The sequence below is a fragment of the Oncorhynchus clarkii genome, chromosome 20 (assembly GCF_045791955.1).
Source record: "Oncorhynchus clarkii lewisi isolate Uvic-CL-2024 chromosome 20, UVic_Ocla_1.0, whole genome shotgun sequence".
In the NCBI taxonomy this organism is placed as follows: domain Eukaryota; kingdom Metazoa; phylum Chordata; class Actinopteri; order Salmoniformes; family Salmonidae; genus Oncorhynchus; species Oncorhynchus clarkii.
The window spans coordinates 62,874,206-62,889,289 of record NC_092166.1 but is presented as its reverse complement, the minus strand read 5'-3'; the positions used below and the strand labels follow the sequence as shown (position 1 = coordinate 62,889,289).

The 15,084-nt window shown below is 43.8% G+C and overlaps 1 protein-coding gene across 2 annotated transcripts in view; it reads right to left on the bottom strand.

Annotated features, from left to right (window-relative positions):
* LOC139376675 (ATP-binding cassette, sub-family C (CFTR/MRP), member 3) overlaps positions 1-1,211 on the bottom strand; it is a 56,676-nt gene extending 55,465 nt beyond the window's left edge. For both annotated transcript variants that reach the window (XM_071119522.1, XM_071119521.1), the window contains exon 1: positions 910-1,211. In XM_071119522.1, coding sequence (XP_070975623.1) covers positions 910-945 — 36 coding nt within the window. In that variant the 5' untranslated portion in view covers positions 946-1,211. The remainder of the gene's footprint in view (positions 1-909) is intronic.
* Between the last annotated feature and the right edge of the window lie 13,873 nt (positions 1,212-15,084).

Here is a 15,084-nt window from a genome sequence, read left to right as displayed (position 1 = left end):
ACTGTGTGGTTTCACACAGAGATTAATGGATTTAGAAGGGTAGGTTACATGTTCATCAACATTGTAACAATTACATTTTGATATTCCGCTTTTTGGTCCGCTCTGGACAGGCCTTGATATGAACCTAACATAGACACCTATAATTGGTCCAAATATGTTTGGTTCAAATTTGGTCTTGTTTGGGGGCAGATCCAACTTAAATAATACCCCTGTGCTTTGCAAGTGTTCATTTTTACATTTTGGTCATTTAACAGACGCTTTTATTCAGGCTGATTTACAGTCAATGGATTTAACTCTGGTAGACGAACAACTACATAGGAAGTAAAACATTTCTGTAGCCATTAATGAAAATGTTGTTGTGGTTAAAGTGTTCTGTTTGTGTCAGCAAACTTGGAATATTAACTCCATTTTGCTATTTAAATAGGAAATAAAAAACTGTTGAACGTGAAATAATGCTCTCTTCATTAACATGTACATTAAAGTGAAATTATTTACTGTTGACATTTGGCCCTAGAAACAACGACCAAAGCAAATGTCTGTAAAATACGTATTTTCAAAATACTTTTGCTTACTGGGTAGGCTCAGGGTTGAGTTGATGAAAGCCTCCAGGACCGAATATTTATTTCCTTGTCTTATAATATATATTTTTTTCAGCTGCGCTCGTTGTCATGTTTAAATCGCCAACATGGGGGTATTGTACTCTTAACTGTAGGCTAAAAACCCAAGAACCATGAAACGTTACTAGAATAGTCAACTATACAAAGTGAAACAAATATTCTTATATCTAATGTGAGGAACACAGAGAAAACACTGAGGCCAAGGCAATGGCCTTGTTTCAGATCCTTGTGATATGCACGAGGTGATCACAACCGCGAACTCTACTGACTGCCACCGACAAGCCCTACTTACCCAGAACGGGAGCTTTGGTCCACATAAGCGCTCCATGTCCACGGGGCTTCGGTACAACGAACGAATGATCTTTTCCCGGCGTTAACAGGTCGCTCCCTCTCTTTTACCGTCTTTTGTTATTGCACATACAGAGACTTTCAACAAACACACTAGTGGAGCTCGTAGTTTATTTAATCTGGATTAGTAGTTTGTCCCTGCTTTCGAAGAACCCTCCTCTCTCTCCTCTTCTGCCTCCAGAGAGTTGTAAGAGAGAGGAAAAATTATAAGGAGGTTGTTATGATGATATGACGAGTCCGCCCACTCCCTGGCTGTAGCCTAGGTCCCTCCCATCACACACACACACACACACACACACACACACACACACACACACACACACACACACACACACACACACACACACACACACACACACACACACACACACACACACACACACACACACACACACACACACACACACACACACACACACACACACACACACACGGCTGTTGAAAAGGTAATTGCATAAAAGTAAAGATAACTTTAATAGAAAATGACAGTCACCCAGTAAAATCTTACTTGAGTAAAAGTCTTAAAGTATTTGTTTTTAAATATATTTAAGTATAAAAATTCCTTATATTAAGCAAACCAGACGGCACCATTTTAAAATGTATTTTATTGATGGATAGCCAGGGGCACACACCAACACTCAGACATAATTTACAAACAAAGCATTTGTGTTTAGTGAGTCCACCAGATCAGAGGCAGACCAGGGGTGTTCTCTTGATAAGTGTGTGAATTGGACCATTTTCCTGTCAAAATGTAACGAGTACCACCTACCTATGGGTGCCCTGGAAAATGTATGAAGTAAAAAGTACATTATTTTCTTCAGGAATGTAGTGCAGTAAAAGTACAATTTGGCAAAAATATAAATAGTAAAGTACAGACACCCCAAAAAACTACTTAAGTAGTACTTGAAAGTATTTTAACTTTACATCACTGCACATACACACGCACGCATGCACTCTTCTTGATGCAAGAACTATTGGATATAAAAACGATGACAACTTACCAACATTGCGACCAGGAATACGTCTTTCCAGAAGCTGATCCTTTGTTCGGACCTCCACCCTGGACATGGGATCTTATCCCAGAGGCTGACCCAAAACAACGCGGTCGCCGCAAGAGAGGCAAATGGAGCGGCCTACTGGTCAGACTCAGAAGGCGAGCACACCATCCACCGCTCCCGAGCATATTACTTGCCAATGTCCAATCTCTAGATAACAAGGTGAACGAAATTAGAGCACGAGTTGCCTTCCAGAGAGACATCAGAGATTGTAACATTCTCTGTTTTATGGAAACATGGCTCACCCAGGATATGTTGTCAGAGTCGGTACAGCCACCCGGTTTCTTCATGTATCGAGCCGACAGAAACAACCATCTCTCTGGTAAGAAGAAGTGCGGGGATGTATGACTTATGATTAACGACTCATGGTGTAATCACAACAACATACAATAACTTAAGTCCTTTTGTTCACCTGACCTAGAATTCCTTACAATCAAATGCCGATCGCATTATCTTCCAAGAGAATTCTCTTCGATTATAGTCACACTCATGTATATCTCGTGTATTTTAACAAAGCTAACCTGAGAACGAGACTTCCTAAATTCTATCAGCATATCGAATGCGCGACACGGGCTGCTAGCATTCTGGATCATTGCTACTCTAACCACTGCATAGAAAGCCCTTCCCCGCCCTGCCTTTGGCAAATCTGACCATGACTCAATTTGGTTGCTCCCAGCCTATAGACAGAAACTAAAACTGGAAACGCCCGTGCTCAGGTCCGTCCAACGCTGGTCTGACCAATCAGATTCCACGCTTTAGGATTGCTTCGATCACGTGGACTGGGATGTGTTCCGGATAGCCTCAGACAACAACGTTGATGTATGCGCTGACTCTGTGAGAGAGTTTATAATTTTTGTTATTTAATGAATATATCCAAAACATACAATATACTTGCAGTGAAGCTGCTCAACAACTACACCATACCAGTCATCCAACAGATTCCCATTCAGAGCGACACACAGAAGCATCCAAGTTCAATGCCCTGCTCAAGGACACGTTGACAAATCTACCACCAGGCCAAAAAATGTGAACCCGAACCCTCCAAGATACCCCCCCCCACCACACACACACAGTTCCCCAATAGCTGTCCCTCAACCATTCGAGACCCCTCCCACAGCCCCCCCCCCAAGAAAAATACAATTTAAAAACACAAATAATTCCATTCCTCGCCCCCAAGAACCCCCCAATGCACCAACATCCAAGAGAATGAACTAAAGAGAAGAAAGGAAGACAGAAGTAAACAACAATGCAAAAAATAAATAAAACAAAATAATACATTTAAAACAAAGGACATCAAGGACAATTAAAATCATAACAGCAATGCCAACTGTATATGTTTGTGTGCATGTCTGGCACTATTACATGTATGTGTGTGTTCTTGTATGTGTTTATTTGAATGAATGTGTGTGTATATACAAAACTGAAAGCGCGAACCACCGCTTTTAATCATGGCAAGGTGACTGGAAACATGACCGAATACAAACAGTGCAGCTATTCCCTCCGCAAGGCAATCAAACAAGCAAAGCGTCAGTATAGAGACAAAGTAGAGTCGTAATTCAACGGCTCAAACACTAGGCGTATGTGGCAGGGTCTACAGTCAATCACAGATTACAAAAAGAAAACCAGCCCAGTCGCGGACATCGACATCTTGCTAACAGACAAATAAAACAACTTCTTTGCTCGCTTTGAGGACAATACAGTGCCACTGACACGGCCCGCTACCAAAGCCTGTGGGCTCTCCTTCTCCGTGGCCTCGCAAGGCTGCCGGCAGAGACGGCATCCCTAGCCGCGTCCTCAAAGCATGCGCAGACCAGCTGGCTGGTGTGTTTACGGACATATTCAATCAATCGGCAAGGATCACCACTTTATTTTAAGAATGTGAAATGTCAGAATAATAGTAGGGAGATTAATTTATTTCAGCTTTATTTCTTTCATCACATTCCCAGTGGGTCAGAAGTTTATATACACTCAATTAGTATTTAGTAGCATTGCCTTTTAAATTGTTTAACTTGGGCCAAACTTTTCAGGTAAACTTCCTCAAGCTTCCCACAATAAGTTGGGTGAATTTTGGCCCATTTCTCCTGACAGAGCTGGTGTAACTGAGTCAGGTTTGTAGGCCTCCTTGCTCGCACATGCTTTTTCAGTTCTGCCCACATGTTTTCCAAAGGATTGAGGTCAGGGCTTTGTGATGGCCACTCCAATACCTTGACTTTTTTGTCCTTAAGCCATTTTGCCACAACTTCGGAAGTATGCTTGGGGTCAATGTCCATTTGGAAGACCCATTTGCGACCAAGCTTTAACTTCCTGACTGAAGTCTTGAGATATTGCTTCAATATATCCACATAGTTTTCCTCCTCGTGGTGCCATCTATTTTGTGAAGTGCACCAGTCCCTCCTGCAGCAGAGCACCCCCACAACATGATGCTGCCACCCCCGTGCTTCACGGTTGGGATGGTGTTCTTCGCCTTGCAAGCTTCCCCCTTTTTCCTCCAAACATAACGATGGTCATTATGGCCAAACAGTTCCATTTTTGTTTCATCAGACCAAAGGACGTTTCTCCAAAAAGTACGATCTTTGTCCCCGTGTGCATTTGCAAAACCGTAGTCTGGCTTTTTTATGGCAGTTTTGGATGAGTGGCTTCTTCCTTGCTGAGGTGCCTTTTAGGTTATGTCGATATAGGACTCGTTTTACTTTGTACCTGTTTCCTCCAGCATCTTCACAAGGTCTTTTGCTGTTGTTCTGGGATTGATTTGCACTTTTCTCAGTAAAGTACGTTCATATCTAGGAGACAGAATGCGTCTCCTTCCTAAGTGGTATGACGCCTGCATGGTCCCATGGTGTTTATTGTTTGTACAGATGAACGTGGTACCTTTAGGCGTATGGAAATTGCTCCCAAGGATGAACCAGACTTGTGGAGTTCTACAATTGTTTTTCTGAGGACTTGGCTGATTTCTTTAGATTTTCTCATGATGTCAAGCAAAGAGGCACGGAGTTTGACGGTAGGCCTTGAAATACATCCACAAGTACACCTCCAATTGACTCAAATTATGTAAATTAGCCTATCAGAAGCTTCTAATGCCATGACATCATTTTCGGGAATTTTCCAAGATGTTTAAAAGCACAGTCAACTTAATGTAAACTTCTGACCCACTGGAATTGTGATAAGTGAAATAATCTTTCTGTAAACAATTGTTGAAAAAATTTGTGTCTTGTGTCATGCTCAAAGTAGATGTCCTAACCGACTTGCCAAAACTATATAGTTTGTTAACAAGAAATTTGTGGAGTGGTTGAAAAACGAGTTTCCAACCTAAGTGTATGTAAACTTCTGACTTCAAATCAAATCAAATTTATTTGTCACATACACATGGTTAGCAGATGTTAATGCGAGTGTAGCGAAATGCTTGTGCTTCTAGTTCCGACAATGCAGTAATAACCAACTAGTAATCTAACTAACAATTCCAAAACTACTACGTTATACACAGAAGTGTAAAGGGATAAAGAATATGTACATAAAGATATATGAATGAGTGATGGTACAGAGCGGCATAGGCAAGATGCAGTAGATGGTATCGAGTACAGTATATACGTAAACATATGAGATGAATAATGTAGGGTATGTAAACATTATATTAAGTAGCATTGTTTAAAGTGGCTAGTGATATATTTTACATCAATTCCCATCAATTCCCATTATTACAGTGGCTGGAGTTGAGTCAGTGTGTTGGCAGCAGCCACTCAATGTTAGTGGTGGCTGTTTAACTGTCTGATGGCCTTGAGATAGAAGCTGTTTTTCAGTCTCTCGGTCCCAGCTTTGATGCACCTGTACTGACCTTGCCTTCTGGATGTTAGCGGGGTGAACAGGCAGTGGCTCGGGTGGTTGTTGTCCTTGATGATCTTTATGGCCTTCCTGTGACATCGGGTGGTGTAGGTGTCCTGGAGGGCAGGTAGTTTGCCCCCGGTGATGCGTTGTGCAGACCTCACTACCCTCTGGAGAGCCTTACGGTTGTGGGCGGAGCAGTTGCCGTACCAGGCGGTGATACAGCCCGACAGGATGCTCTCGATTGTGCATCTGTAGAAGTTTGTGAGTGCTTTTGGTGACAAGCCGAATTTCTTCAGCCTCCTGAGGTTGAAGAGGCGCTGCTGCGCCTTCTTCACGATGCTGTCTGTGTGGGTGGACCAATTCAGTTTGTCTGTGATGTGTACGCCAAGGAACTTAAAACTTACTACCCTCTCCACTACTGTTCCATCGATGCGGATAGGGGGGTGTTCCCTCTGCTGTTTCCTGAAGTCCACAATCATCTCCTTAGTTTTGTTGACGTTGAGTGTGAGGTTATTTTCCTGACACCACACTCCGAAGGCCCTCACCTCCTCCCTGTAGGCCGTCTCGTCGTTGTTGGTAATCAAGCCTATCACTGTTGTGTCGTCCGCAAACTTGATGATTGAGTTGGAGGCGTGCGTGGCCACGCAGTCGTGGGTGAACAGGGAGTACAGGAGAGGGCTCAGAACGCACCCTTGTGGGGCCTCAGTGTTGAGGATCAGCGGGGTGGAGATGTTGTTACCTACCCTCACCACCTGGGGGCGGCCCGTCAGGAAGTCCAGTACCCAGTTGCACAGGGTGGGGTCGAGACCCAGGGATTGGAGGGTACTATGGTGTTAAATGCTGAGCTGTAGTCGATAAACAGCATTCTCACATAGGCATTCCTCTTGTCCAGATGGGTTAGGGCAGTGTGCAGTGTGGTTGAGATTGCATCGTCTGTGGACCTATTTGGGCGGTAAGCAAATTGGAGTGGGTCTAGGGTGTCAGGTAGGGTGGAGGTGATATGGTCCTTGACTAGTCTCTCAAAGCACTTCATGATGACGGAAGTGAGTGCTACGGGGCGGTAGTCGTTTAGCTCAGTTACCTTAGCTTTCTTGGGAACAGGAACAATGGTGGCCCTCTTGAAGCATGTGGGAACAGCAGACTGGGATAAGGATTGATTGAATATGTCCGTAAACACACCAGCCAGCTAGTCTGCGCATGCTCTGAGGGCGCGGCTGGGGATGCCGTCTGGGCCTGCAGCCTTGCGAGGGTTAACACGTTTAAATGTTTTACTCACCTCGGCTGCAGTGAAGGAGAGTGAATGTTTTGGTTGCGGGCCGTGTCAGTGGCACTGTATTGTCCTCAAAGCAGGCAAAAAAAGTTATTTAGTCTGCCTGGGAGCAAGACATCCTGGTCCGTGACTGGACTTCAACTGTACACACATAGGCTATGAAAGAGGTGAACTTCTCTTATTATGTCTCTTTGAAAATGTTGTGTAATGTTCTTCATTGTCCTATATTATTGTACAGTAGCTATGTCCTCTCCATTACTGTTGTTTGTAGAGGCTTGTATTCCAGGAAAAAAATACAGTAGGCTATTGACATCAAAGGAAAAGTTTCTCAGAACACTTGTGTGTTGGACGCCACAAATACAGTTAAGTCATGCTCTTATCCAGAGCAATTAGGTTGCTTAAGGCCACATCGACAGATTTTTCGCCTAGTCGGCTCAGGGATTCAAACCAGCAACCTGTCGGTTACTGGCCCAATGGTCTTAACTGCTAGGCTACCTGCCACAGCTAAAAGCTAAATGTTACGAGCTAAATGTCACCATGGTGTCAGCTAATGGGAATCCAAATAAATCGAATCCCAAAATGGCTCTGTCTCGCTCATTCCCATTGTAAACACACTATATCCAGGCCATGAAAACCCCACCTAGGTGAATTTGTTTTATATATAGGCCTTCCTGAGCTGCGCTGTGCTCGCCCCAGGGCTATTCTTCATGATTTGACACACGTTATGTATGAGAGATGAGTAATATAGGACTACAATTGGAGAAGGCTCTCTCCATGGCATTCAATTACATTTATTTTCAGTAGGATGGTATAATTATTTTAAAAATCACAGAAGAAGAAGAAGATGTTCTAGATCTGGAGGTGAATGAATATTGCATTTCTGACATGGAACTTCCCCAAGAAGATGGAAAAATATTATGAGATGGAGTTACGTCGGGATACCACCGGGCCGCTAGCAAAGCTGGGGGGAGAGGAATATTGGGCCAGGGACACGGAAAGGTGGATTTCGGGGGAGGAATGGAGGAGGAAGAAGAGGTCGAAGAGAAGGAGGAAAGAAGAGTTTGAATTTGATGAAGATTTTGATAAAAAGGGAGATGGTGTGTCAAAGAAGACTGTGGTCAGGTAAAAACAGAGTGAGATGTCTGCCAGACTGAGTTCTGAAGGTGAAATGGAAGTGAATGAAGGAGATTTTAATTAAGTGAGGTGTAAGTTGTTGTGAGGAGCTTGGAGCCAGAGCCTTGCATCGATGGATGTGGTTAAGATTAAGATTGACCCAGTGGGAGTGAGATTCTTGGTGAAAATGGATCCAAGCCTTTTGGCTGATCCATCTGTGGTATCAGATTGGATGGAAAAGATGAGTGCTGTTGATGTAACGCTCTGAGTGTGATGGTTGAGAAGTCAGGCGCAGGAAGCCGAGAGTTCAGGGGAGTGCTACTTTAATGCACAAAAAACGGCGAACATAAGCCAACCCCACGAAAACACAGGGCGTATAATACAACAAACGCCCCAAACAGGGGGACTGTCCAGCAAAACCCACGAAATGGGAAAACACGTAACCCATAGACGTGCACACAAGTTTACACAAAACAGAAGGTCACAATAATTAATCCCGCACAAGGAACCAGGCGGGCCGGCTGACTAATAAAGCCTCACTAATTATACCCAACTCAAAACAGGTGCACTCAATAAACACATAAGGAGGGGGAGGAAATAATCAGTGGCAGCTAGTAGGCCGGCGACGACGACCGCCGAGCGCCACCCGAACGGGAAGGGGAGCCACCTTCGGTCGGAGTCGTGACAGTTGAGCCGGTGAAGGTGGACTAGTGGACTTGTGATGTTTGTTGTGTACATTCTGCCCAGAGGGTGCGGGCGCTCCGTGCAACACAACATGGGGCAAGATCTGTATCTTGCTTTGCTCTTAGGAACAGGGCACCATTGAAGGGAGTGATTTCTAGGGTAGCGTTAAGTGTGGAGGTAGAGCAATTGATGTTGAAGATTCCTAGTGTTTGTGACACCTGTTGTTTGGTGCGACGCAGACCCGGTGGGGAGCATGGTGAAACAGAGGTGACACATTCTGTTCTTTTGAGTCTTTACCCAACAAAGTCATGTTACAGTGGGGAGAACATGTATTTGACACACTGCCGATTTTGCAGGTTGTCCTACTTACAAAGCATGTAGAGGTCTGTAATTTTGATCATAGGTACACTTCAACTGTGAGAGACTGAATCTAAAACAAAAATCCAGAAAATCACATTGTATGATTTTTAAGTAATTAATTTGCATTTTATTGCATGACATAAGTATTTGATCACCTACCAACCAGTAAGAATTCCAGATCTCACAGACCTGTTAGTTTTTCTTTAAGAAGCCCTCCTGTTCTCCACTCATTACCTGTATTAACTGCACCTGTTTGAACTCGTTACCTGTATAAAAGACACCTGTCCACACACTCAATCAAGCAGACGCCAACCTCTCCACAATGGCCAAGACCAGAGAGCTGTGTAAGGACATCAGGGATAAAATTGTTGGCCTGCACAAGTCTGGGATGGGCTACAGGACAATAGGCAAGCAGCTCGGTGAGAAGGCAACAACTGTTGGCACAATTATTAGAAAATGGAAGAAGTTCAAGATGACGGTCAATCACCCTCGGTCTGGGGCTCCATGCAAGATCTCACCTCGTGGGGCATCAATGATCATGAGGAAGGTGAGGGATCAGCCCAGAACTACATGGCAGGACCTGGTCAATGACCTGAAGAGAGCTGGGACCACAGTCTCAAAGAAAACCATTAGTAACACACTACGCCGTCATGGATTAAAATCCTGCAGAGCAAGCAAGGTCCCCCAGCTCAAGCCAGCGCATGTCCAGGCCCGTCTGAAGTTTGCCAATGACCATCTGGATGATCCAGAGGAGGAATGGGAGAAGGTCATGTGGTCTGATGAGACAAAAATAGAGCTTTTTGGTCTAAACTCCACTCGCCGTGTTTGGAGGAAGAAGAAGAAGGATGAGTACAACCCCAAGAACACCATCCCAACCGTGAAGCATGGAAGTGGAAACATCATTCTTTGGGGATGCTTTTCTGCAAAGGGGACAAGACGACTGCACCGTATTGAGGGGAGGATGGATGGGGCCATGTATTACGAGATCTTGGCCAACAACCTCCTTCCCTCAGTAAATCAAATAAAATCAAATGTATTTATATAGCCCTTCGTACATCAGCTGATATCCCAAAGTGATGTACAGAAAACCAGCCTATAACCCCAAACAGCAAGCAATGCAGGTATAGAAGCACGGTGGCTAGGAAAAACTCCCTAGAAAGGCCAAAACCTAGGAAGAAACCTAGAGAGGAACCAGGCTATGTGGGGTGGCCAGTCCTCTTCTGGCTGTGCCGGGTGGAGATTATAACAGAACATGGCCAAGATGTTCAAATGTTCATAAATGACCAGCATGGTCCAATAATAATATGGCAGAACAGTTGAAACTGGAGCAGCAGCACGGCCAGGTGGACTGGGGACAGCAAGGAGTCATCATGTCAGGTAGTCCTGAGGCATGGTCCTAGGGCTCAGGTCCTCCGAGAGAGAGAGAGAAAGAGAGAATTAGAGAGCGCACACTTAAATTCACACAGGACACCGAATACTGACCCTAGCCCCCCGACACATAAACTACTGCAGCATAAATACTGGAGGCTGAGACAGGAGGGGTCAGGAGACACTGTGGCCCCATCCGAGGACACCCCCGGACAGGGCCAAACAGGAAGGATATAACCCCACCCACTTTGCCAAAGCACAGCCCCCACACCACTAGAGGGATATCTTCAACTACCAACTTACCATCCTGAGACAAGGCCGAGTATAGCCCACAAAGATCTCCGCCAGACAGGAAGATCACATCAGTGACTCAACCCACTCAAGTGACGCACCCCTCCCAGGGACGGTATGAAAGAGCCCCAATAAGCCAGTGACTCAGCCCCTGTAATAGGGTTAGAGGCAGAGAATCCCAGTGGAAAGAGGGGAACCGGCCAGGCAGAGACAGCAAGGGCGGTTTGCTGCTCCAGAGCCTTTCCGTTGACCTTCCCACTCCTGGGCCAGACTACACTCAATCATATGACCCACTGAAGAGATGAGTCTTCAGTAAAGACTTAAAGGTTGAGACCGAGTTTGCGTCTCTTACATGGGTAGGCAGACCATTCCATAAAAATGGAGCTCTATAGGAGAAAGCCCTGCCTCCAGCTGTTTGCTTAGAAATTCTAGGGACAATTAGCAGGCCTGCGTCTCGTGACCGTAGCGTACGTGTAGGTATGTACGGCAGGACCAAATCAGAGAGATAGGTAGGAGCAAGCCATGTAATGCTTTGTAGGTTAGCAGTAAAACCTTGAAATCAGCCCTTGCCTTGACAGGAAGCCAGTGTAGGGAGGCTAGCACTGGAGTAATATGATCAAATTTTTTGGTTCTAGTCAGGATTCTAGCAGCCGTATTTAGCACTAACTGAAGTTTATTTAGTGCTTTATCCAGGTAGCCGGAAAGTAGAGCATTGCAGTAGTCTAACCTAGAAGTGACAAAAGCATGGATTCATTTTTCTGCATCATTTTTGGACAGAAAGTTTCTGATTTTTGCAATGTTACGCAGATGGAAGAAAGCTGTAAGAGCATTGAAGATGGGTCGTGGCTGGGTCTTCCAGCATGACAATGACCCGAAACACACAGCCAGGGCAACTAAGGAGTGGCTCCGTAAGAAGCATCTCAAGGTCCTGGAGTGGCCTAGCCAGTCTTCAGACCTGAACCCAATAGAAAATCTTTGGAGGGAGCTGAAAGTCCGTATTGCCCAGCGACAGCCCCAAAACCTGAAGGATCTGGAGAAGGTCTGTATGGAGGAGTGAGCCAAAATTCCTGCTGCAGTGTGTGCAAACCTGGTCAAGAACTACAGGAAACGTATGATCTCTGTAATTGCAAAAAAAGGTTTCTGTACCAAATATTAAGTTCGGCTTTTCTGATGTATCAAATACTTATATCATGCAATAAAATGCAAATTAATTACTTAAAAATCATACAATGTGATTTTCTGGATTTTTTTGATTCCGTCTCTCACAGTTGAAGTGTACCTATGATAAAAATTACAGACCTCTACATGCTTTGTATGTAGGAAAACCAGCAAAATCAGCAGTGTATCAAATACTAGTTCTCCCCACTGTATACGTTATCCTGTTTCAGTGGGAAAAGTTGTGTGTTAACTGTAGGGGTGCCCATGTTGCTGGGGATCGGAGGTGTCTGGTGTGAGAGAGGCAGGTTGAGGTGGCCAGGGTCAGAGATGTGCAGAAGGTGTCGTATGTTGAGGCAGTGAAGAAAGTTGAGGAGGATGGATCAAAGGTGAGGGGATTCTGAGAGGATCACTGTGAGTAGTCGATCTGTGCCAGCACAAAGGGATAGGTTGGCTTCTTAACGTTCATAGCAATTATTATCAGCTGTACTGCGGAGATGGAACATGAGTCACAGAAAATATATGTTGAGGTGTCAGCTGCAGAGAAGTACTTGGGTGTACGAGATTTGACTTTAGAAGAGTTACAGGATGTGCTGAGTGGTGGTGTCCTGTCCTCCCAGAACGTTGGCCTGGTGTAGGATCAGAGAGTTAGAATAGTGGAATAGGGCGGTGGGTTTTAATTAGTGTAGGGTTAGTTATCACAAAGTATAAGGGATTTATACTATAGTCCAGTTGGGGGCGGTAATGCCACATATTGGATGCCAACCACCATTAAATCCCAACGAAGAAGAGGTTCAATGTTTCCGGGCTGCCGCCCACGCATGGTGGATAGTTGTCGACATTAGAGTTTATAGCTGAAATGTTTGAGAGCACATGGCAAATTGACTTTGTGCTGTATTACTAAATCGGAGAAAATATGGATACCTGCCTGTTTGCCTGCGTCACTGTCTGTGCCCCTTTGTTTCCTCATGTTGTATGTGTGTCTGATGATTTCAAAAGTTCATATTCTGTTTAACTCACACCCAAATAATGTTGTTGACTCACCCTATACTCATATTTGTGGCCAAACCATAAATATCAAAAAAATCCCCACCTCAACTTGTATCTTGAACATACGTACCATTTAAAAATGCTTTATTTAAAATGCTGTCTACTCACATTCATACTATAATGACCACTATACATCCGCACCATTCTGTTTTTGAGGTATGCCCACACCATTCCAACACAGAAAAGCTGCTTTTTAACATGCTCAATTACTATTGTTTGGAAGGGAAACCATTTCACTCATATTGCAATTAATTATGGTCATATCATAAAAATCTGGAAACACTGGACAGTTCCTCTAAAAGAAAATGGTATAAGCCTCCTGAAATGAAGCATTATAATTGAACTGTGAAAACAATGTGTTTAAACTTGATTGCTGAAACGGTGACAATTGAAAACCAGGCATTACATTTGGAAACTATTTTTGTTGTCTGCCTCTGCTTCACTTTGTCTGCTCAACCCAGACCATAGAACCTGTCACTTTTCCACCTAATGACACTTATAAAACCAAATCCTATATCTTTTAATGAGCCGTGGAACAAAACTCAGTAGTTGTGAATAGCCTTTATGAGCACCAGGTCTTATAATGACAGTAGAGCTTTAGAGCTATAATGGGCTCATTTTTGGAGGGGAACATTTTATTTGTATTCATTTTGGAATAGAATGTCTTACGCATGCCAAGAAGAACCCCCCTGCCCTGGCCCTTTGCAACCTATGCCACCATTGCTAAAAAAAAAAATGAATCCAGGGGGAACACTGCAGTTGCGCTCTAATATATTGGGACTCTTGCGTGATTCTACATTTCATTAAAAAATGTATTCTCAAATAAGTTTAAATTGAAAAAAAAAACAGTGTGATGTTCACACGTGTATTGTTTGATTTATGGGGCATTCACATGCTCGTGGGAAGCTGAGAACTGAGAAGTGGGAAGTCCTGTAGGCCTTCATCATGTGGAAGGGCCAACTAGTCACAGCCTTGCCTGGCATGAACTTATTAACTTTTTATGTGGGTGGGTGTATGATGGGGTGTTATTCTATGTACAGTATGTTCTGTCAATTTAATCTGTATTTATGTGGAAGCAGCAGCAATCTCTATTGTCTAAGTCAAATTTCCCTTAAGGGACAATAAAGTGTATCGTAAGTCATACTTCCAAGAAGATTGTGTTCAAGTGCTTTTGAAGTCAGACATTTTTTAGCTAGCTTCATAAGCTAGCAAACATTGCTAATAATAAAGTTAGCTAGCTTGCTTAACATTGACAATATGGTCACACTAGCTACATTATCCATATTGATAAGGTTGTAATAGTCCAAAACGGATTTGTCGTCATCTTTTTGCTGAAAAGGTCAGTGTGAAATATAAGAAAATTGAAAAGAATAGTAATTATGTCAACCAAACAGCTGGTATCAGGCAAGATTTGGTCTAGACTTCAGGTATTGGAATAACTATTTAGGGTTGTTTCTCTCTCTCTCTCTCTCTCTCTCTCATTGGCTAGCTGTAACATCTTGCAATTCATTCCATTTGACACTTTTTTTTATTTTACCTTTATTTAACTAGGCAAGTCCGTTAAGAACATTCCTATTTACAATGATGGCCTTGGAACAGTGGGATAACTGCCTTGTTCAGAGGCAGAAGGACAGTTTTTTTCCTTGGCAGCTCGGGGATTCGATCTAGTAACCTTTTGGTTGCTAGATCAAAGGCTCCCTGCCACCCGTGACTGCGCTGACCACTAGACTACCTGCCGCCCCATGACTGACTACAAAATTGTCAGTCACGGGTCAATAATATACGGATAGTAGAAGCATGTCTATCTAATACATTTAATGACAAACCATCTAACTACTTAGATAAACATAGTAATTACCTGTTGCATAATGTTTGGCGCTGGTAAATGGTTTGCCATGTTCAGAACATGCGGGCACAGGGGGGAAGATTTGGTGCGTCAGACTGTCTACTTAAG